The 23,081-nt window shown below is 42.6% G+C and overlaps 1 protein-coding gene and 1 pseudogene across 1 annotated transcript; one reads left to right on the forward strand and one right to left on the reverse strand.

Annotated features, from left to right (window-relative positions):
* The first annotated feature begins 8,095 nt into the window (after positions 1 to 8,095).
* On the forward strand, positions 8,096 to 17,230 carry LOC138987087 (zinc finger protein 280B-like; annotated as a pseudogene).
* Positions 17,231 to 18,248: 1,018 nt separating this feature from the next.
* Positions 18,249 to 21,746, reverse strand: LOC138987088 (testis-specific Y-encoded protein 1-like). The gene is made up of 6 exons (XM_070367020.1): positions 21,623 to 21,746; positions 21,135 to 21,571; positions 18,977 to 19,054; positions 18,683 to 18,788; positions 18,443 to 18,588; positions 18,249 to 18,326 (listed from the first exon to the last, which is right to left on the reverse strand). The coding sequence occupies exons 1-6, from the start codon at positions 21,744 to 21,746 to the stop codon at positions 18,249 to 18,251; spliced, it is 969 nt and encodes a 322-aa protein (XP_070223121.1).
* Positions 21,747 to 23,081: the final 1,335 nt, after the last annotated feature.

Here is a 23,081-nt window from a genome sequence, read left to right on the forward strand (position 1 = left end):
ACATTTGATGGACATTTAGATGCTTCCACCTCTTAGTTGTTGTGATTAGTGCTGCTGTGAGCATGGCTGTGCAAATATCTCAAGACCCCATGTTAACTTCTTTTGAATTTATATCCAGAAGTGGAATTGCCAAATCATGTGGTAGTTTTATTTTTAATTTTTCAAGGAGCATTTATACTGTTTTTCTATAGCAGTTTACCATTTTAAAATCTATCCATAACACACAAAAATCCACTTTCTGTACGTGCTTTCCAAGAGTTGTCCTTTCCTTCCCTTCTCTTTACCTTTCCTTTCCATCATATGTAAATGCACATGCATACATGCACAATTTTTTTTCATATCCTTTTTCATTATTGTTTATCACAAGATATGAGTATATTTCCTTGTGCTATACAGTAGGATCTTATTTATCTATTCTATATTAATATTATAGTTTGCATCTGCTAATCACCAGCTCCCAATCTATGACCTCCCCACCTTTCCCTCTTGGTAATCACATAGTCTGCTCTCTATGTCTGTGAATCTGTTTCTAACTCCTAGATAAGTTCATTTGTGTCATATTTTGGATTCCACATGTAAATGATACCATATAATATTTGTTTTTCTGACTGGACATGACTGAGCGACTGAACTCAACTGAACTGAACTGAAGTATTCTTTTGAATGCTAGTGTAGATTGAAATGTTTATTTAACTTCATTTTCAGAACATTTGTTGCCACTGTATAGAAATGTGATTGATTTTTTAAAATATTTATCTTGTATTCTGTACAAGATTTTTATTAGTTGTAATACTTTGATTTCTTCAGGATTTTCTCTACAGAAAAGTATGTTATCTCCATAGAAAAGTATGTTATCTCAATATGCATGGACTTTTTCCTTTCCATTCTGAATGCTGTCTTTGTTTTGTTTTGTTTTTAACAACAACAACGCCAACTCATTTTTCTTACCTGATTGCCTGGTTATAGAACTGCCAGTATAGAATTGAGCCAAATAGTTTTTGCCAAATATTCAAAATGAATCTGCCACAGGAATACCCATGTGTTCCCCATCCTGAACCCTCCTCCCTCCTCCTTCCCCTACCCTCCCTCTGGGTCGTCCCAGTGCACCAGCCCCAGCCTCCAGTACCATGCATCGAACCTGGACTGGTGACTCGTTTCATACATGATATTATACATGTTTCAATGCCATTCTCCCAAATCTCCCCACCCTCTCCCTCTCCCCAGAGTCCATAAGACTGTTCTATACATCAGTGTCTCTTTTGCTGTCTCGTACACAGGGTTATTGTTACCATCTTTCTAAATTCCATTTCATCTGCTGATGGACATCTAGGTTGCTTCCATGTCCTGGCTATTATAAACAGTGCTGCAATGAACATTTGGGGTACACGTGTCTCTTTCCCTTCTGGTTTCCTCAGTGTGTATGCCCAGCAGTGGGATTGCTGGATCATAAGGCAGTTCTATTTCCAGTTTTTAAAGGAATCTCACACACTGTTCTCCATAAGTGGCTGTACTAGTTTGCATTCCACCAACAGTGTAAGAGGTTCCCTTTTCTCACACCCTCTCCAGCATTTATTATTTGTAGACTTTTGGATGCAGCCATTCTGACTGGTGTGAAATGGTACCTCATAGTGGTTTGATTTGCATTTCTCTGATAATGAGTGATGTTGAGCATCTTTTCATGTGTTTGTTAGCCATCTGTATGTCTTCTTTGGAGAAATGTCTATTTAGTTCTTTGGCCCATTTTTTGATTGGGTCATTTTTTTTTCTGGAGTTGAGCTGTAGGAGTTGCTTGTATATTTTTGAGATTAGTTGTTTGTCAGTTGCTTCATTTGCTATTATTTTCTCCCATTCTGAAGGCTGTCTTTTCACCTTGCTAATAGTTTCCTTTGATGTGCAGAAGCTTTTAAGTTTAATTAGGTCCCATTTGTTTATTTTGCTTTTATTTCAATATTCTGGGAGGTGGGTCATAGAGGATCCTGCTGTGATGTATGTCGGAGAGTGTTTGCCTATGTTCTCCTCTAGGAGTTTTATAGTTTCTGGTCTTACGTTTAGATCTTTAATCCATTTTGAGTTTATTTTTGTGTATGGTGTTAGAAAGTGTTCTAGTTTCATTCTTTTACAAGTGGTTGACCAGTTTTCCCAGCACCACTTGTTAAAGAGGTTGTCTTTAATCCATTGTATATTCTTGCCTCCTTTGTCAAAGATAAGGTGTCCATATGTGCGTGGATTTATCTCTGGGCTTTCTATTTTGTTCCATTGATCAATATTTCTGTCTTTGTGCCAGTACCATACTGTCTTGATAACTGTGGTTTTGTAGTAGAGCCTGAAGTCAGGGAGGTTGATTCCTCCAGTTCCATTCTTCTTTCTCAAGATAGCTTTGGCTATTGAGGTTTTTGTATTTCCATACAAATTGTGAAATTATTTGTTCTAGCTCTGTGAAGAATACTGTTGGTAGCTTGATAGGGATTGCATTGAATCTATAAATTGCTTTGGGTAGTATACTCATTTTCACTATATTGATTCTTCAATCCATGAACATGGTATATTTCTCCATCTATTAGTGTCCTCTTTGATTTCTTTCACCAGTGTTTTATAGTTTTTCTATATATAGGTCTTTAGTTTCTTTAGGTAGATATATTCCTAAGTATTTTATTCTTTCCGTTGCAATGGTGAATGGAATTGTTTCCTTAATTTCTCTTTCTGTTTTCTCATTATTAGTGTATAGGAATGCAAGGGATTTCTGTGTGTTGATTTTATATCCTGCAACTTTACTATAATCATTGATTAGTTCTAGTAATTTTCTGGTGGAGTCTTTAGGGTTTTCTATGTAGAGGATCATGTCATCTGCAAACAGTGAGAGTTTTACTTCTTCTTTTCAATTTGGATTCCTTTTATTTCTTTTTCTGCTCTGATTGCTGTGGCAAAACTTCAAAAAACTATGTTGAATAGTAATGGTGAAAGTGGGCACCCTTGTCTTGTTCCTGACTTTAGAGAAATGCTTTCAATTTTTCACCATTGAGGATAATGTTTGCTGTGGGTTTGTCATATATAGCTTTTATTATGTTGAGGTATGTTCCTTCTATTCCTGCTTTCTGGAGAGTTTTTATCATAAATGGATGTTGAATTTTGTCAAAGGCTTTCTCTGCATCTATTGAGATAATCATATGGTTTTATTTTTCAATTTGTTAATGTGGTGTATAACATTGATTGATTTGCGGATATTGAAGAATCCTTGCATCCCTGGGATAAAGCCCACTTGTCATGGTGTATGATCTTTTTAATGTGTTGTTGGATTCTGATTGCTAGAATTTTGTTAAGGATTTTTGCATCTATGTTCATCAGTGATATTGGCCTGTAGTTTTTTTTTTTGTGGGATCTTTGTCAGGTTTTGGTATTAGGGTGATGGTGGCCTCATAGAATGAGTTTGGAAGTTTACCTTCCTCTGCAATTTTCTGGAAGAGTTTGAGCAGGATAGGTGTTAGCTCTTCTCTAAATTTTTGGTAGAATTCAGCTGTGAAGCTGTCTGGACCTGGGCTTTTGTTTGCTGGAAGATTTTTGATTACAGTTTCAATTTTCCATGCTTGTGATGGGTCTGTTAAGATTTTCTATTTCTTCCTGTTCCAGTTTTGGAAAGTTGTACTTTTCTAAAATTTGTCCATTTCTTCCACGTTGTCCATTTTATTGGCATATAATTGTTGATAGTAGTCTCTTATGATCCTTTGTATTTCTGTGTTGTCTGTTGTGATCTCTCCATTTTCATTTCTAATTTTATTGATTTGATTTTTCTCCCTTTGTTTCTTGATGAGTCTGGCTAATGGTTTGTCAATTTTATTTATCCTTTCAAAGAACCAGCTTTTGGCTTTGTTGATTTTCCTATGGTCTCTTTTGTTTCTTTTGCATTTATTTCTGCCCTAATTTTTAAGATTTCTTTCCTTCTACTAACCCTGGGTTCTTCATTTCTTCCTTTTCTAGTTGCTTTAGGTTTAGGGTTAGGTTATTTATTTGACTTTTTCTTGTTTCTTTAGGTATGCCTGTATTGCTATGAACTTTCCCCTTAGGACTGCTTTTAAAGTGTCCCACAGGTTTTGAGTTGTTGTGTTTTCATTTTCATTAGTTTCTATGCATATTTTGATTTCTTTTTGATTTCTTCTGTGATTTGTGGGTTATTCAGCAGGGTGTTGTTCATCCTCCATATGTCTATTGTATTGTTTAACGATTTGTGTTTCTATTTTGTTAATTTTCTGTTTAGTTGATCTATCCATAGGTTCCAGTGCTTGAGAAAAAGGTGAAATTCAGGGGATAAAGTCTCCTAACTCTATTTATTGTTTATTGTTAATTTGTCCTTTCATACTTGTTAGCATTTGTCTTACATATTGCACGGCACTCCCGTGTTGGGTGCATATATATTTATAATTGTTATATCTTCTTCTTGGATTGAACCTTTGATCATTATGTAGTGACCATCTTTGTGTCTTTTCACAGCCTTTGTTTTAATGTCTATTTTATCTGATATAAGTATTGCTACTCCTGCTTTCTTTTGCTCCCTATTTGCATGAAAAATCTTTTTCCAGCCCTTCACTTTCAGTCTGTATGTGTCCCCTGTTTTGAGGTGGGTCTCTTGTAGACAACATATGTAGGGGTCTTGTTTTTGTATCCATTCAGCCAGTCTTTGTCTTTTGGTTGTGGCATTCAACCCATTTACATTTAAGGTAATTACTGATATGTATGATCCTGTTGCATTTACTTTGTTGTTTTGGGTTCGAGTTTATACATCCTTTTTGTGTTTCCTGTCTAGAGAAAATCCTTTAGTATTGGTTGGAGAGCTGGTTTGGTGGTGCTGAATTCTCTCAGCTTTTGCTTGTCTGAAAAGCTTTTGATTTCTCCTTCATACTTGAATGAGAACCTTGCTGGATACAATAATCTGGGCTGTAGGTTATTTTCTTTCATCACTTTAAGTATGTCTTGCCATTCCCTCCTGGCTTGAAGAGTTTCTATTGAAAGATCAGCTGTTATCCTTATGGGAATTCCCTTGTGTGTTATTTGTTGTTTTTCCCTTGCTGCTTTTAATATTTGTTCTTTTGTTTGATCTTTGTTAATTTGATTAATATGTGTCTTGGGGTGTTGTTTCCTTGGGTTTATCCTGTTTGGGACTCTCTGGGTTTCTTGGACTTGGGTGATTATTTCCTTCCCCATTTTAGGGAAGTTTTCAACTATTATCTCCTCAAGTATTTTCTCATGGTCTTTCTTTTTGTCTTCTTCTTCTGGGACCCCTATGATTCGAATGTTGTAGCGTTTAATATTGTCCTGGAGGTCTCTGAGATTGTCCTCATTTCTTTTCATTTGTTTTTCTTTTATCCTCTCTGATTCATTAATTTCTACCATTCTATCTTCTAATTCACTAATCCTATCTTCTGCCTCTGTTATTCTACTAATTGTTGCCTCCAGAGTGTTTTTAATTTCATTTATTGCATTATTCATTTTATATTGACTCTCTTTTATTTCTTCTAGGTCCTTGTTAAACCTTTCTTGCATCTTCTCAATCTTTGCCTCCAAGCTATTTATCTGTGATTCCATTTTGATTTCAAGATTTTGGATCAATTTCACTATCATTATTCTGAATTCTTTATCAGGTAGATTCCCTATCTCTTCCTCTTTTGTTTGGTTTGGTGGGCATTTATCCTGTTCCTTTATCTGGTGGGTATTCCTCTGTCTCTTCATCTTGTTTAAATTGCTGAGTTTGGGGTGTCCTTTCTGTATTCTGGCAGTTTGTGGAGTTCTCTTTATTGTGGTGTTTCCTCGCTCTGTGTGGGTTTGTACAGGTGGCTTGTCAAGGTTTCTTGGTTAGGGAAGCTTGTGTCAGTGTTCTGGTGAGTGGAGCTGTATTTCTTCTCTCTCCTTTCAAGGACTTGGGTTGCTTTTCTGGGTGCCTGATGTCCTCTGCCGGCATTCAGAAGTTGTTTTGTGGAATTTACTCAGCATTTAAATGTTCTTTTGATGAATTTGTGGGGGAGAAAGTGTTCTCCCCGTCCTACTCCTCCGCCATCTTAGCTCCTCCTACCTTAAGTGTTTTTTATAACGCCTATTATGAAAAGGTGCTGGGTTCAGGGAAATGCTTTTTCTGTAAGCATATGTGTTTTTGGTCCTTTATTGTATTAAAATGGCATTATGTTGATTGACTTTCGTATAATGAACCAACTTTGCATACCTCCATAAATCCCACGTGATCATGGTATATGATCTTTTTTATATGTTGTTAGATTTTTTTTGCCAGTATTTTGTTGAGTACTCTTGCCTCTATATTCATAAGGGATATCTGTGTGTGTGTGTGTGTGTGTGTGTGTGTGTGTGTGTGTGTGTGTGATGTCTCTGTATAATACTGGTATTGGAGAAATATTGGCATCACTTTGCATGCTATGTGGGGAAGAGACATGTGAAATGAAGGATGAAGCATTGTTGGATTTAAGTTTAGTCAGGATTAGAGGCAGAAATTTAGAATATATCAGTGTGGAATTGGGGTGAGATTATCAAGAGAGTTCATTCTCAATTTGCTAGGCCTGTATTAAGTGCTTGACATTGAATTATGCTGTTTGTTAACTATGTCTAGATACTTTATACTTTGAATCTGCTACCTATTTTCTGTATTAACATTTATGAAATTAGTATGTGTGAATCAGTTGTAATGTGCATTTAAGATACGTTTTTTCTTCCAATTTTACTACAAAACAAGATGCCATTAAATAGCTGATGCTTTTTTAAAAGAGCTGTTAACTTTAAGTCTAAGAAATAAGCATGTTTGTCTTTAAGATACAGAAACACATTAAAAAGTTATAAATTTGCCCAAAAAGATGCAGCTGGTGTGTGGCTAACTTAGAATTCCAGCTCAATCTTCTTTGACTCCAAAGTCCATGTTTCTAAACACTGTACAATAGTGCTTTTGTAAAAATACTCATCCTTTACATGTAATTTCACCTAATGATCAGTGGTGTTTTGTTTTTTTTCCTTTTCTTTCCTTCTTTCTTTTTTTAAAATAGAAGAGATTAAAATCAACATGGGACAATGCTCTGATTCTAGAGTCATGTAGACTTATAGGTTTTTCAGCTGTCATTTAGCCTCTTTGATACTCAGTGTCTTCATCTGTAAGATAATGGTGTTTATAACTACCTAGAGTTTTGGAGATAATCAAATACAGCATTTTTCTGTACTTAACTAATATGTAGTATGTTTATACTTAGGTGGCAGGTTATATAAAGAAAGCACTGGGATTGGTGGCCACGCCCTTCAAGAATAAAAAAAAATATTTAAAATATGGAACCACCATGTATGTTATGTGAAGAACAAGAGCCAGAACCACAGAAAAGTGTAGGAGAAACCAAACAAGTAGATGATGAAGGTGCTGAACTGATCTTTGTTGGAGTAGAACATGTAAATAAAAATGCTGATGTGATCTTTTTTGGGATGACCTCAAATTCAAAACCAGTCATTTCAAACATTGAACAGAGTTACCCCAGGTTCATGTTCAAGGAGAAAAATGTGTGATCACTTCAAGAAAGATAATGCTCACAAATTACAGCCTGTTAGTCATGCGACTCCTACATCAGCAGCACGGACTGTCTTGCCAGGTTCTGATTCTGAATCAAGATCAACAGATAGTCCTATCATTGTTGAGCCTTTGTCTGAAGCTGATTATAAAATATTTCACCACAAATAGTGCCTAATAGCGTTTCAGAATTATATTCTCCTTTGATTATCTTCACAGGTTCATTGCAGCCTCCAGTAGAAACAGCAGTTTCTTCAGGAGATATGAATAAAAGTCCTCGTGTATCAAAGCTACTTTCCACTTCTGAAACAAATAGCACAGATCCCAAAAGGCCTAAACACAGTGATGGAATTATAGGGGACATTCTTTAGCTTTATCCCTTTCTGGTATTTTTCATACAGTGACTACTGAGCAAAGCACACCAGACAGTGTTCATACCTCATTAAGCCATGTTCAGAATGGAGAACCTCATCCAACAGCTTTTCCAAAGGACAATGCTCATTGTAAGCCTGTAAGTCCTTTAGGGAAAAATGGGCTGAAAAAAACTGACTTTCCAAGTTTAGCAAGTCAAAACAAGATTGTTGATCCCACAGAAGGAAATCTGATTGTGTTACTTGGTGACTTCTACTATGGACAGCGTATAGGAGATGGGCAGCCAGAACCAAAAAACTCACACAGCCTTTAAAAATGCCTCAGCTGCTTGAAAGTTCTAAAAAACGTCAAGTTTCTGAATCACATGAAGCACCATTTGGGACTTGAAAGGCAGAGAGGTGACAGCTGGAAAAACCACACCTCCTGCCAGCACTGCCACCACCAGTTTCCTACTCCCTTCCAGCTGCAGTGTCACACTGAAAGTATTCACATTTCCCAGAAGCCCTCTGCAGACTGTAAAATCTGTGAGTTGTCCTTTGAGACAGATCAGGTTCTCTTATAGCACATGAAAGACAATCATAAGCCTGGCGAAATGCCCTATGTATGCCAGGTTTGCAATTACAGATCATCAGTCTTTGCAGATGTGGATGCACAATTCAAAGCATACCATGGTAACACTAAGAATCTGCTTTGTCCGTTTTGTCTCAAAATTTTTAAAACTGCAACACCATACATGTGTCATTATAGAGGGCACTGGGTAAAGAGTTTTCACCAGTGTTCCAAATGTTGGCTACAGTTTTTAACTTACAAAGAGAAAATGGAGCACAAGACCCATTGTTTAAGAAGCCTAAACAGCTAAACAAATGTTTAAGAAGCCTAAGCAGCTAAAAGGATTACCTCCTGAAACAAAAGTTGTTATTCAGGTATCACTGGAACCTCTTCAACCAGGATTGGTGGAAGTACCATCCATTACTGTGAACACATCTGATTCTGAACCATCACCCCGCCCCCCAATCTAAAAGTAGGAGTTAAAAAAAAAAAAAAACCCTTAATTCTACTTTCAGTAAGTCTGAAGCAAGTATTTCAGTCAAATTTAAAATCCCCATTAAAAACAAAAAAATCTAAATTATAGCAGTATTCAATAGTATCAAATATAGTGAAACCAATGGGTAATTTATATTTTTTTTTTTTAATTCATGAAGAACAGTTTTAATTAACCTGAATGTTGAGATGTTATTTAAAAATATATTACCTGTTTTTCATATAATTATCTTAATATGTAAAAAAGTATGTGCTCACGTGTGTGTGAGAGAAAGAATGAGAGAGGGGGAGAGAGGAAAAGTAACAACCTATTTCGGTATTTCATGTTGTTTGTAAGTTCAAAACCTCTGCTATACATATAATCTGTTGAGTGTTTTAGAAACGTAATTTTCAACTGTTTTCATGCCTTCAAGATCTCAGTATTAACTATACAGCCAGATTGGAATGACTTTCTTATGGTATAGTCCCATGTGCTGCTGAACTCTCCGAAGTGCCTCTGTTTTGCTGATCTAAGATAACCTGGCTCCAAAAGCCTGGTGTGGAGAAGTTGATGGAGAATCTGTGATGTGAGTTTGAAGCAGATAAGGGATTTAGTCAGTGGAGAGCTGTGACTTCTTGTCCCAGTTGAGGAAGAGACACACATTCACTCCAGGCATGGAGCCAAGGCAGAAGGAACACTGTCTCAGAGTGTCTTTACCTACCCCAGGGACATCTCAAGGAAGCCAACCATTGAAATGCCTGTGGTTGGTGAGGGGCTCCTGTAAGCATCAAACAAGCCCTGTGTATCATTGACTACAGTTGCAGAAGCAGAGATAGTTAACAGAATGAGGCCTGGTGCCCGTGGATCTCCTGTTGAGTGATCAAAAGGGTAATTTGATTCATTCCATCCCCTTTCCCATTTGGCTGGCCTTTAGTCACAGTGAAGTAGCCATGTCTGTCTAAGTCACAATAGTAAAGCAAGTTAAGATTCTCAAGGAAAAAAAGCCTTGACATCTAGTTTGATTTGTCCTTGACCCATAGTTTTAACTGAAAAGGCTCAAACACAGGGAATCTGTTAGATTTATGAATTGGGCTAAGTTTAGTTCTCTTACTCTTAAACTACAATGGAGTTGTCCGAGAATAGTAAATGTAGTGGATAAAAATGGTTCAGGGTGATTAAACCCTTTATAGAGCTTTTCCTTACCTTTTCCAGTTACCTGTGTCTTACCCTAGTTGAACATATGAAGATTTCAGTGTTGTGTCTTATCTTGCCTTGGACACAAATGTATTGCGGTTAACAATTAATTCTTTGTGTGTGTAATTTCCCATTTTATCAAACTCATACTGAATTTTGGTCTTACTTGATACAGTCTGATGTGCAAGAATTGTCTCGTTTAATTCGGTATTTATCAGGTCATAGAGTTATTCTCCTTGCTCTAATCTATCCAACTAATCTGTGATTATACTTGTGGAAAATTTTTACTTATGGTCTCCAAGGTCCCATTGACAGACCTGCGGGGTACCCTCCAAGTATTGGTTCCTGAACATCAGTACACTTCACTGCCTCTGTGGGTTCCTGGAGTTGAGTCTCCTTAGGCATGTCTTGGAGAGGGCAATGGCATGCCACTCTAGTACTTTTGCCTGGAAAATCCCATGGATGGAGGAGCCTGGTTGGCTGCAGTCCATGGGGTCTCTAGAGTTGAACACAACTGAGCGACTTCACTTTCACTTTTCACTTTCATGCACTGGAGGAAATGGCAACCCACTCCAGTGTTCTTGCTTGGAGAATCCCAGGGATGTGGAAGCCTGGTGGGCTGCTGGCTCTGGGGTTGCACAGATTCGGACACGACTGAAGCAACTTAGCAGCAGCAGCAGCAGGTATGTTTTAATGCCATCTCTTCTCCACTTCCGGCACAGGTAACAAACAATCTGTGCACAATTCAAGGAACCTGGGATCCTGGCTGTAGACCTATGCCAGGAGAAATATCTCGTTTTCCCTTCCTTTCTCCTCCTTATCTCTCCCCACTCTTTTTTCACCCTTCCTCAATTTATTTAAATTCTCTAAGCTTTCACAAAATGCTGGGAAGTGATAATCACCAAGGGCTTAGCATCCCTTTCAGAACTGAACAGGAAGGACTACAGATGACTAAGCTGTAGCGAGTCTTGTCTGCATTTTAGGTAATTTTCTGAGTGTAAAGTCTATTGTATTTATTTACTCCATGCTTGACTGGTTGATTTGCACTTTGAATATTTTACTAGGACTTTCCAGTTAGTTTGCTTAGGCCAAAGCACTTTGTTAAGTGTAAGCTTAAACCACTTTTGCAGAAAGAGTGTGTGTTGTTCTGGTCTCAGGTGAAAACTTCTATGTATAATTAAACGTGCAGACTTTTATATATGTAGCTCATTTATTCTATTTCTATAGTAAAAATATGAAATGGTTTAGTTATGTGTTTTTATTTTTCCTTAGTGTTATCAATATTGTTACTGTTATTTGCTCTGAAGTATGCTCCTAAAGAATATAAGTTGTTATTTATTGCCAACTACTGCTGGGAGGGATTGGGGGCAGGAGGAGAAGGGGACAGGAGGATTCTATTTTGCTTGCTCTCTCAGATAAAATTTAATATTTAATTCATGTTGCCAAAGACTTGTAAGTAAAATTAGTATTTATAGAAATAAAACGTTTTTTTAAATTATTTCTTCTGTTTTTCTTTTTACAAATAACATGGTATATTTTTTTTTTTTTTTTTAAACTAATCTTATTGTGTTGGCCAGGACTTCTAAACATGATATGTAAATGGGTTTTCTTGTTCTTAGTACCATCAAATGCAATGAGTATATGGCTACAAATTTCTATTTCTATTTTTAAAATTTAAAGAAAATTGTTTTATTGGATAGTTTACAACATCTGTTGAGACATTTACTTTTCTTTCTTTCTCCTTTCTTTCTTTTTCTTCCTTTCTTCCCCTTCTCTCTTCCTCTTTCTTTCCTTTCTTCCTCCCTTTCTTTCCCCAGGTTTTTGCTTGACTGGACTTTTCCTGAAACAAAAGTCATTCCACTCAGGGTTGAATATTATCCTCTCAGAATCTCATTCCATTCTCACTTCTAGTATTGGAATTAACTTCCTCTTCCCTTTCATGCATTGGAGAAGGAAATGGCAACCCACTCCAGTGTTCTTGCCTGGAGAATCCCAGGGTGGGTGAGCCTGGTGGGCTGCTGTCTATGGGGTCGCACAGAGTCGAGATGACTGAAGTGACTTAGCAGCAGCAAAGGTGGTAAGAAAAACTTTATTCAAGGTAAGACTACTACAGCAGGGTCTTATAATGGGGTAGAGAGATTGAGCTCGAGTCTGACTACAGCAGGAACACAGCTGGGATTTATAGCTAAGCAACAGGGTGGGTCCATGGTGTTGCAAAGAGACTGGGGGACTGAAAAGCAATGAACAACAACAATAACAGGGTGGGTGTCAGTGGATGGAAACTTATTAAGAGGACCGTAAGGATTCTGAGGGAGATCAGCCCTGGGATTACTTTGGAAGTAACGATGCTAAAGCTGAAACTCTAGTACTTTGGCCATTTCATGCGAAGAGTTGACTCATTGGAAAAGACTGATGCTGGGAGGGATTGTGGGCAGGAGGAGAACAGGGCGGCAGAGGATGAGGTGGCTGGATGGCATCACTGACTCGATGGAGTGAGTCTGAGTGAACTCTGAGTGAACTCTGGGAGTTCGTGATGGACAGGGAGACCTGGCATGCTGCGATTCACGGGGATGCAAAGAGTTGAACACGACTGAGCTACTGAACTGAATTGAACTGATGGGTGAGGGTGGATTCTGGCTAAACTGAGAGGATCATTGCTGAGGCTAGGCAAGGCTGATAAGATATTGAGGTGAGTGACAAGAAATTTGATCTGATACTGAGGGTGGTCAGATCAAGGGTGGGGTATTTTTACTAAGCTCACATAGCAGGTTCTGGCTTAGATTGAACTAAATTGACAGGCACCCCTGGATAAAGACATTGCCCAAAGTTGGCAGTGCATTAGTGAACTACTGCTGCATAACAAATTACCCCAAACTAATAGCTTAAAACAATATTATCTCATACCGCTGCTGAAAGTTGGGAGTCCAGGAGTAATTCAGCTGAATGTTCTGGCTCAGGGTTTCATGAGATTGCCATCCTCTGAAGCCTTGACATGGGCTGGTGGATTTCCTTCCAAGATGGATTACTCACATAGCTGTTGAAACCAGTTTCCTTGCTGTCTGTTAGGAGAAAGCCTAAGTTCTTTCACATGGACCTCTCTGCTGGGCTACCTGAGTGTTCTCAAGATAAGAAGGCTTCTAGAGTGAGTGACCCAAGAGGATGAGCAAGGAGGATGCAGTGCCTTTTATGACCTAGTCTCAGACACTTCATTTTCATTTCTACAATATTCTAACATTAGAAATGAGCCACTAAGTCCAGCCCACATGTGAAGTGGAGTATAAGATCCACCCTTGATGGTAAGGATTTGTGGACATAATTTAAAATCACGTGGTACACACATGGCCACAAATTGTTTACATACTTGTATGTCCCAAATGCATTTTCCTGCCAATGCTTTCAAAGATTTTATCCATTATAGCATTAACTTGAAGTTCAGGACCTTGTCATTTAAGTCAGGTCCAGATATGGATCAGGGTCCAGTTGTGCAATATCTCAAGTATTCAGTCGCTCACTTGTGTCCTACTCTTTGCGACCCCATGGGCTGCAGCAGGACAGTCTTCCCTGCCCATCATCAACTCTGGGGGATTACTCAAACTCAAGATCCATTGAGTTGTTTATGACATCCAACCATCTCATCCTCTCACGTCCCCTCGTCCTCCTGCCTTCAAGCTTTCCCTCATCAGAGTATTTTCCAATGAGTCAGTTCTTTGCATCAGGTAGCCAAAGTATTGGAGCTGCAGATTCAGGATCAGTCCTTCCAATGAATATGCAGGACTGATTTACTTTAGGATTGACTGGTTTGATCTCCTTGCAGTCCAAGAGACTCTCGAGTCTTCTCCAATACAACAGTTCAAATTATACAAGTATAGTTCCTCTAGACCTGAGGATCTGTGAACAAAAGGGATGAGTCAATCTGCTCACTTTAACAGCCAACATACAGTGGTGGGTCAGGCATAGATAACCTTCATAGACACTCCTGTTCCAGAAAGAGGAGGGGAGATGGGAGTCAATAGTAGCAATTCTGAAATCCCACGGGTTCTTGTTGGCAGTCCTTGGATGAGGATTCAAGGCCTGGAAACTTCTAAGCTTCGGTCTCTGAATTTTTAATTCTGCCCTCTAACATGATTCCATTGCATGAAAGGTTGATACAGTGAAACAGTCTCCCTAGTCTGCTTCCTGCTTGTCGAAGGTAGAAGTCCAGAGTTCTCTTATTTTGTATTGTTGTTGGTCCTTTCAATCTAAGCTAAACTTAAATATGTTATCATAAAAACTTGGTGTGCCTCCTGATAATCTTACTGGTGTTCTTCGAAAGCACCCCACTCTAAAACCACAATCACACATGTCTTCATAGGCCTATTTTGCCTTGGTTTTCTGCTGAGATGGCTGAGGATAACACTCTGAAACTTAGTAGAAGTCGTATTGTGTGACTGAAGTGATCTCTGAGTTACACGTCTAAACTCTTTGGAGGGCATTGGCCTGACTAAATAATGCCATTAACATCCCCTTCCACCTTTCTGAGGCTTAACAGAGAATTTTACCATCACACAAATCTTTAGAGCAAGTTAATTAAAAAAAATATATTAAGAACTGACGTATAGATGATGTACAATGTTATATTTGGACCACCTTACTCTAATGCCCTGGATATGATCTTTGCTTGATAGCCATTAATTTTAGCATCTTCGGTCATCTTAAAAGACTGAAAAATTTCCAAATCAGCAAATTCTGTCTCATTTTTTAATAGTCTTTTTCTTAAAGTTTTTTTTTTTTTTTTTTTTTTTTAATTTCCCTTCATATTTTACTATAGGCAGCAAGAGGAAACCAGGCAATACTTTTGGCTGTTTGGCTGGAAATCTCCTCAGCTAAATAATTCCATTAATTAGGTAGTTTCTCCTTCCAGCTCATTAGGTACATTTTTGACTTTTCATAAATTGCAGGTATAGTGGACTTTCCTCTGCACACTCCCCAGGCTCTTCCCTCCTGCCTCTCCTTTCTGCCAGGCATCCTGGGTGCACCACTGTGCTTCCATTTAGAACTTGTTCGCTCAGTGAGATTACAGGGATCGATTCCCTGGCTTCAGTGCTTCTGCTGGCCAGAGTCCATGTACCTTTCCCTAAGACCTTCCTGTTTTCACTATCCAACTTCCATCACCTGGCTAGGTAAGTTCCCACAGCTCATACTCACAAGTGTACTGGTAGGCACTTCTGGGCACACATGTGTACACACGTGTGTGTACACAGTAACATCCCTGAGAGGAAAGTTGCACATATGCAGAAGTATAGGCTTTCTGCTCTGGGAACATGAATTTTGGTAAGCACCTGACTTTTTTTGTCCTGGTTGTTTTCTTTCACTTGCTCATCGATCATGTCAGGTTGCACTTCTAACTCTGTGGCTTATCCTCAAAAGTTACAAAATCTTGGCATTTGCTCATGACAGGTACCGACCTGCAGAGAATCGGGCAGGGTTGGAAGGGCTCGCCCTGGACAGCTGAGTGACATGAACCTGTGTTCTGCATTCTCCCATCACCTTGGACAGCTTCATGGTACCAGTCACGTTGGCCTGATCCACTGCCTGTGCATGCCAGGGGACCAGAAAACAAGGACCTCTGAGCTCTTCTGAGTTGGAGAACTGCTTTTCAGTGTGCACCTATCTAGGTCATTCCTTGTCAATCTTGTGTCCCTGTTGCTTGCCTACCACCCCTTAGGGCCCACAACATTCTGAGTGAGGCCCCCTGTTCTTTCTATCTGTGTAGCTTTATGTGTGCAACTGTCTACCTGTGTCCCCAAGTGCTATCTCCATGTAGCTGGAAAAGGCCAAAGATACTGTGACTGTGAAAGGCCTGGTTCTGATCCAGTGTTCTGAAGAAGGTGCACACAGATACAGGCTCTCTTCTGATACAAGTCCTGAGGCTGTACAGGTAAAGTGGCATCCCTACACGTCATCCCCTCTGTTTAACACTACACAGATACACAGAGTCCCTGATCAGATGATGCCCTGGGAAACCTGCCCGTTCTGGGCCCACAGCTCATGCCTCCCTTGGGCAGAAAGCAGCTTTTCTATTTGAAATGCACCAAGAGGGTTTGAACCACCAAGGCCTCACTGATTTGCTAAATGCCAAGACTCTCTTTCAGTTGCTCTTGTTAGACCCAGGTAGGACTCCCTACAGTCAGGCATCCCTGCTTGCCTACACAGCCCATGTGCCAAGGAAGCCAGACCCGGTTGGGCCCAGGGGCATCCAAACCGGTCACCTGGAAGGCAAGGTCCTTCTGAGTGTCACCTGGTGCAGACAAAATCAGAAATTCTGCTTCAGCGATACTGTCAGAAACCTCCTCCCTCAGGGGCAGATGCACACCTTTGCCCCTCAGGCCCCCAAAGCCAGAGGCAAGACCCCAGAGGAAAGAAGGAATACACATTAGGACTTTCAGCATAAGCCATGGAGTATCTTTGGCAGGACTGCTAATTGCCTAGACCCTAGTCCCTGAAAACCAGCAGGCTCAAACTGCTCCCAGGGGCTTCTGTGTCTCCCACTCTCCTGAGGTGCCTTGGGACATCCAATTAGCCCACCATTCTTGCTTCCTCCCTGTTCCCTCCCTCGCAGGCACACCCTGGCAGAGAGGCACACATGTACACCCACTCCTGCGCTTTCCTCACCTTTCTGCATTGCCAGGGAGGCTGGAAGTGCCTGGAGGGATGCCACGCTCATACCCTGTGTCTCCTAGGATTCCTGTGGTTTTGCACATACAGCTTACTTTAGCACATCTTGCGTTTTGTGTTGCCACGTGCCAGTGTGTACCACCTTCGGGGAGGGAGCTTGCTGGTTGATGTGCTGCACTGTTCAAGGACCTTCCCTTCTCCTTGAACACGTTTGTGTTCTTCTCATGTCTCCTTCTCACGTTTGTGGAACAAGTCTCCAGTGCAGCAGGCAATCTGTGCCTCTTTCTCCTTTGAATCGCTGCCCATCTCTGCAGGACCTTAGCCTCCTCACCATCCCGGGTCATGCTGTAACCACATCCACCATTTCCACAGCCCAGCCCAAGTCCCCACAGACCAAGGGCTTCACAGGCAGTGGTTTCAAAGCCCCACCCTACCTGATTTGCCCTGGGTGAATCCTCAGACCATGCACCCCCTCTTCCCGGTCCAAACACACATTAACATGGTGGAAATGGTGAATGTGTTTTGTATTTGGTCTAATTCAAGATTTCTGGAGCCATGGTCCAGAGTTATCACTGGCCATCCTTTCCTCATTACCATCCAGGACAGGGTCACTGTGAAAATACGGCAACCAACCACCTTGAGACTGGGGATGCCTCCTGCCTCCTCTTCTGGTTCCTTGAAACCTCCTCTCCTGTCACCTTCATCTCTGCGTCTGCCCTGGGCTGGAAACATTCACACACATCCAAATAAACACAGACAACACAGGCACATGCATGCATACACACACATGCTCGGCATGGGGACACAAACGCAAACGGGGAACACAGATATTTCAGGAGGTGAAGACGCTCATGTCTAACAATGTTGGAGATGGCGTCAGTAGGCACCATGCCCTGCCCTTTGGTCTCCCTGTCCACCTCCCCCACGATCTCTTCCGTATTTTCCCAAGGCACCCTGAAGCTGCTTCCAGTGCAGCATGTCAGGTGGTGATGAGACACCAAGTGGTGGATGTGGAAATTCACACAAGATCCCAAAGTCAGCACACAGGTGCACTGGGACCCTAGAGAGGACACCCTTTCAATGATAGGCCTTCCCAGGGTAAGGGGCAGGAGTGAAGGGCCCAGGCAATCTCACCTCAGTCAGCAGCAGGAATCCCGGGGATGGCAGGACCCATGGAAGAATGATTCTGACAAAGAAACTTAATTCACCCTGCCTCTGGTACTATCATCTAGGACTCTTGCACTGCAACAACAGCTGACGTGAGGGAGGCTTGCTGCACTCACGGACACAATGAGTCCTCAATCCTCAAGTCTCAGGAGGCCACCTTCTACATGCATGGCTCAAATTCAGGCTCCACAGCCAGCTTCCACGAGCCTGAGCAACCCCGTTTGGGAAAGGACAGTGTCATGGCTACTACACGACTATCTCTTCTCAGCCCACCTCCAGACCCCCTCACCATATGTGTTTCTGTCAGTTACCTCTCATGGAGGAACCTTCCTCCCTGGAGTAGTACTTCAGGAGATCATTCCATACGTCTTCATTGATGATCTGCTGGCAACACAAGCAAGGTCAGCCCGGGACTGACCAGGCCCTGAACCATCCCATGAGCAGCCAAGAACTCCAACATCAATCACCAATTGTGTGCAGGCCCAAAGTATCCCCACCTCAGCAATCCTGTTCAATTCTGAGCAGTTGTAGCCTGACAACCAGTTGAGAAACTTAAGGCTCCTGGTGTGCAACTTGTGGCTGAGTGCTCCCCGTTCAAAGCCCCAGATCCAGTGGACTGGAGTGGAACAACATGCCCTATGACCTGCAAAAAGACAGGGAAACTGGGGTGGATCCTGAAGATGGATTATCCACAACCCTGCACACCCACACTCATCACCCAGGGAGGCACGTTTTACCAGTGATGTCAAGGTAATACTTTTTAATGATCACCGTGTTCAAGAAGTAGGGGTTCTCCCAAAAGGAAAAGATCAGCTTGCAGCGGAACCGTGGATATCTCTGCACCTGCACCAGCCAGAATAGGGAGGAGGGAAAGGTGCAAGCTTATACGGGCCTCAACTTGCCTCCCAGGCAGACATTAACAGCTTCCACGACGCCTCTCCAAAGACTCACAGTGCAGGAACATGGATAACATGATCCTCCTACTCTCTGCCAAGTCCCATACCCAGCCATCCTCAGTCTCCCTCACTGACCTTCAAGTCAATCATGTAGCTGAGAAAGTCTTTATCTTGGTTGCTGATCATGATGCAAACTTGAGGGTGGTTCATAATCTGCTTTCAGGCCACATGCCGAGCCAAGAAGAGCCAGGAGCATCAGCCGTAATCTCGGGTGGAAGAAGGACACCAGAACAGGCATCTGCAAGGATGCCGGGAACTTCTGCTTGCCGGGCTACCACTGTTGTCCTCAGGCCCTTCCATACCATCAGGCACACTCATGGCTCTGTACCGGGGTCCAGCCCCGGTTGGATCCAGGGATTCCCTCAGGAGAATGGCGTCGGTGAAAGGACAGCAGAGGGGAGAGAAAGAGGCTTGATCTATCTGGTTTACACAGAAATCAATAATAATAAATAAATAAAGTCCGTGACACCATATTGCACTGTCCACGGAGGCCACAGGCGCCCTCTCAGTGGGGTGAAGACGCAGAGCATCCTTTCCCTGAAGACGCTAGGTGTCCTCCCGATTGAGTCTTAGAAGCCCGGGCAGGTAAGTGGACTCAGAGGACACCCACGCTCCAATTCGTCATCCTGAAGGAAGAACAGAGAGAGAAAAGGAGAGAAAAGGAAACAAGAATGACACAGGGAGAACAAGCCTGATGAGCAAGGCCTGTAGCTTTATTTTCAAAAGGAGCTTTTATACCCTAAGTTGTACATAAAAGATAATAGAGGGTGCAGAGTCATGCGAGGTCAGCAGTCCTTGATCCTTATCGAAACCAGGCTTTCTTTCTGCAAACTTATTATACACTAAGGCTTTAGGTGATTTATATCATCTTCTGGCCAGGAGGTCTGCTAACATTGTTCTTGTGATAAAGGTTATGCAACCAGAAAAACTTATTTTCTCCAAAGGTTTATTTTTCTAAAGTTTGGCACCACTCCCTGAAAGGACTAGATAGAATTGCATTCCTATAGGGCAACAGGAGCAGTGAGGGATAACAAGGAAAGAATTTATTAACTCAAGGGTCTAAGGTTGTTAACATCAAAGCTACTACTTATATTTCTATATACCAACTATATTAATCGATATACTCCCAGGGACATAGTGGGTAAGGGGGTATGGAAACTTGGCAGCAAGGGTTAGCTCAACAAACAAATCCTCTACTAGTTCTATTCTAATGGTTTTAACTCCCCGAGAAGCTCTGCATTGTTGGACTATCTTAAGCCTCCCATACCTCTTGTGGTTGGGAGGCTGTGAATAATCACATGTGTAGCTGTTAAGAGTCTGGAAAAACCTATCAGGCAAGTTAGAAAGCTATCCAAGGGATTTGAATTGGAACACACCCATTGTACCCAGGAGACTTATTAACTAGAGCTCTAAGTTGATTTCCTTCAGAGAAAGGTGGTCGTGGATATCCCCCCTCGTGGGTATCCTCGTTAATATCAGAGGAGTTTGTGAAAGTTGTAAAACAGACAGATTCTGGTTTGGGGGTAGATGCTCAAGCAGGTCCAGGGGGGCCCTCGAGTCCTGACTCGCCTTGCCTGTCAGACCTCTCCCACATGACCTTGTCATGGGTGGGGTCTCCCATGCTGGCTCCTGGCAGTTGTGGGTTTTTTGTGATGTTCTGCATCTGAGGTGATCTGCATTCTCTAAGCAGGGGCTGTTTTGACCGCTACTGTTCTCCTCCAGACCTGTGTATGCTGGGTAGTGGCATGTCACTGCTTACATTTTCAGACTTGTAGTCATTGTGACAAACCATGTCTGAAAGCAAAGGGGTTGGTGTGTGTGTGTGTGTGTGTGTGTGTGTGTGTGTGTGTGTGTGAGAGAGAGAGAGAGAGAGAGAGAGAGAGAGAGAGAGAGACTCCCATGTCTCAGCTATTTCCTGGGAACCTCTACATTTACAATGAGAACTGTCTGCCAAGGCTCATCTGGTGAACTGTCTCTGGTCATTCCTGACTTAGAGGCCTCAGGTGCTGCTCCTTCTCAGATGCAGGCCAGAAGGAGAGACTCAAAGTCATGGCTCCGACACTTACAGGTGTGGCCCTGCCCAGATTCTACTGGGGTGTCCCTTTAGAGCCTGCCAATTGCCCAGGACCACACTTCCTTCAGGGGCCTCCAGTGCCCTCGCCCCTAACACTCCTCCTGCTCTTTCTCCTCCTCCTCCTGAGCAGCGGACGCCAAGAAGCAGCAAAAAGGATACAGCTTTGGCCCAGAAGCCAGGGATGCCCTGGATGATGGCACTCCTCCAAGCCAAGTGACTCTTCCTCCTTTGATGGCTCTTGTGCATGAATCGAATGTAGGCCCTGTGGTTTTTCTCATGTTCAGAGCTCAGTTCCACCCGAAGGGCGGCCAGCGCCTGCAGCTCATCTAGCGCTGGAAGCTCACTCGGGCCTCCGGGCCTCTCCCAGCCCTGCTCCTCCACCGTTTTTTCCTCCAGCTCCTGGGAGAACCCCTGTTGCCGCTCGTCATCTGTCACAACCTCTACCTCCTTGGTGCTGTCTTCCGCCAATAGTTGAAACTCCCACTCGATCCCCACCACGTCTTCATCTACCAGGGCCTTGCTGTCCTCCACTGCCTCCACCCTGAAGAGGGTTGCCTCTTTGCCTGGCGTAACAATTGGTGGCTGGAAGGTCCAGGCTATGCACAGCATCACAAAGACAGGCTGTGGGGCCCCTGCCCACTGAGCACCTGGGCTCACAATTAAAAAGGTCTGGGGTCCCAGGATGCTCCCTCCTTCCTCTGACTGCCTCACTCTCTCCTCTTGGCCCTGGCCCTGATCCCCAGCTGGTGCAGATGTGAAGGGACGAGACATAATAGCACAGCAAGTGGTGCACAATGGTGGCAGAGGCTGCAGTAAACCTGTGGGGCCCACTAGCTCTTTGGGGGCGGGGAGTGAGGGTGATGGTTGGGGAGCAGGGGCTGGTGTGTGTAGGGTGGTCTGGAGCTGAAGAAATGGGTGGCAGACAGCCCAGGACATGGTGAACCGGCCCTGGGAGATAAGCCAAACAGGAGGGGCCCTAGGCTGTAAGCCACTCACAGGCTACTGGCCCAAATCTAGACCAATGACTGAGAGGGTAGTGGGTGGCACACTTATGGACACGCCCCTAGACCTCTTCCGTGCTTCCTGGGCTCCAGTGACCCCACGTGGCCACATTCTGCTCCAGGGAGGTAGCGTGTTTTGCCTCTGTTGCTACCTCAGGCACTGTCATTGACCTGGATCTGGAAATGGGTGGCAGACAACCAACCACGGGTTCCTGCTCCACAATCAGAAGAGCACACTCCTGTGTCCTCCGGGACAGGCAATAACTGGGAGCTCTCCCTCAGTATCCAAAGGATATCCAGGGGGTCCACGTGGCTGGGTACTTTTCTCCATGGGACAGAGCCTGTTGCTGTCCGGATGCTATGGGAGTAGGGAAAAACCCTACCGTTTGCTACAATTGATCTCCACTGTTCAGGGACACCAGACCCTTAGGGTACAAAGCTCACTCTGTGTCTCTTTATCTCTGTTTCTGGCATATCACTGTTTTGGGCAATCCTTCTGTGTGTGTACCAGGCGCTGGTGTCTGTGTGTCTCCATCTCTCTATGTGGTGGTGTTGTGGTTTGCCACTCTCTGGACAGTAGTGCTCAAGAGAGACGCTTATCCTTGAAGTAAAGGCAAGCTCTTCTACTTCTGAGTGAGTTGCACCAATAGGAGATCAGAGTTTTTAGTCCACACATTTGGAGAGTGCTTTCTCAAACTTGAAAGCCAACAGTGGGCAGTCACTGCTGAACCACAGAAGGGGACGGGTTACCCTCCCTCCCTCGCTGGACAGACGTGAACACTGCACAGACCTGTAAAGGCTTGGCCTCACTTTGCACAGAGAGAGAAACGGGGCATGCTCTACTGGCATGAGGAAACTTACTGAAACTTGTTTGAACTCCTGCCACTGAGATGCTAAGGACAACTCACTGTTAAGTTCCATGGCTCATTGGTGCAGGAGAAATGCATGTCTGCCCATTTACCCTATTGAGGCCCTTTCAAAGTGGTTCTGTTCTCCATGTGAGAACACGTACCAGCCTGCCCAGTTGCCCAAGCCTGTGCTGCTGGGAGCAGCAAGAGGATCAAGGTAAGCCATCCATCCTATAGTCCTGATACCCGATATAGAT

The sequence above is a fragment of the Bos mutus genome, unplaced genomic scaffold, assembly GCF_027580195.1.
Source record: "Bos mutus isolate GX-2022 unplaced genomic scaffold, NWIPB_WYAK_1.1 CTG637, whole genome shotgun sequence".
NCBI classification, from domain to species: Eukaryota; Metazoa; Chordata; class Mammalia; order Artiodactyla; family Bovidae; genus Bos; species Bos mutus.

Coding starts and splice junctions, on each gene's coding strand:
- LOC138987088 (XM_070367020.1), bottom strand. CDS start 21,746: ATGTCTCGTCCCTTCACATCTGCACCAGCTGGGGATCAGGGCCAGGGC. Junction 18,789..18,976: donor GCTACATGATTGACTTGAAG/GTCAGTGAGGGA, acceptor TGGCTGGTGCAG/GTGCAGAGATATCCACGGTT. Junction 18,589..18,682: donor GTATTACCTTGACATCACTG/GTAAAACGTGCC, acceptor GTCTTTTTGCAG/GTCATAGGGCATGTTGTTCC.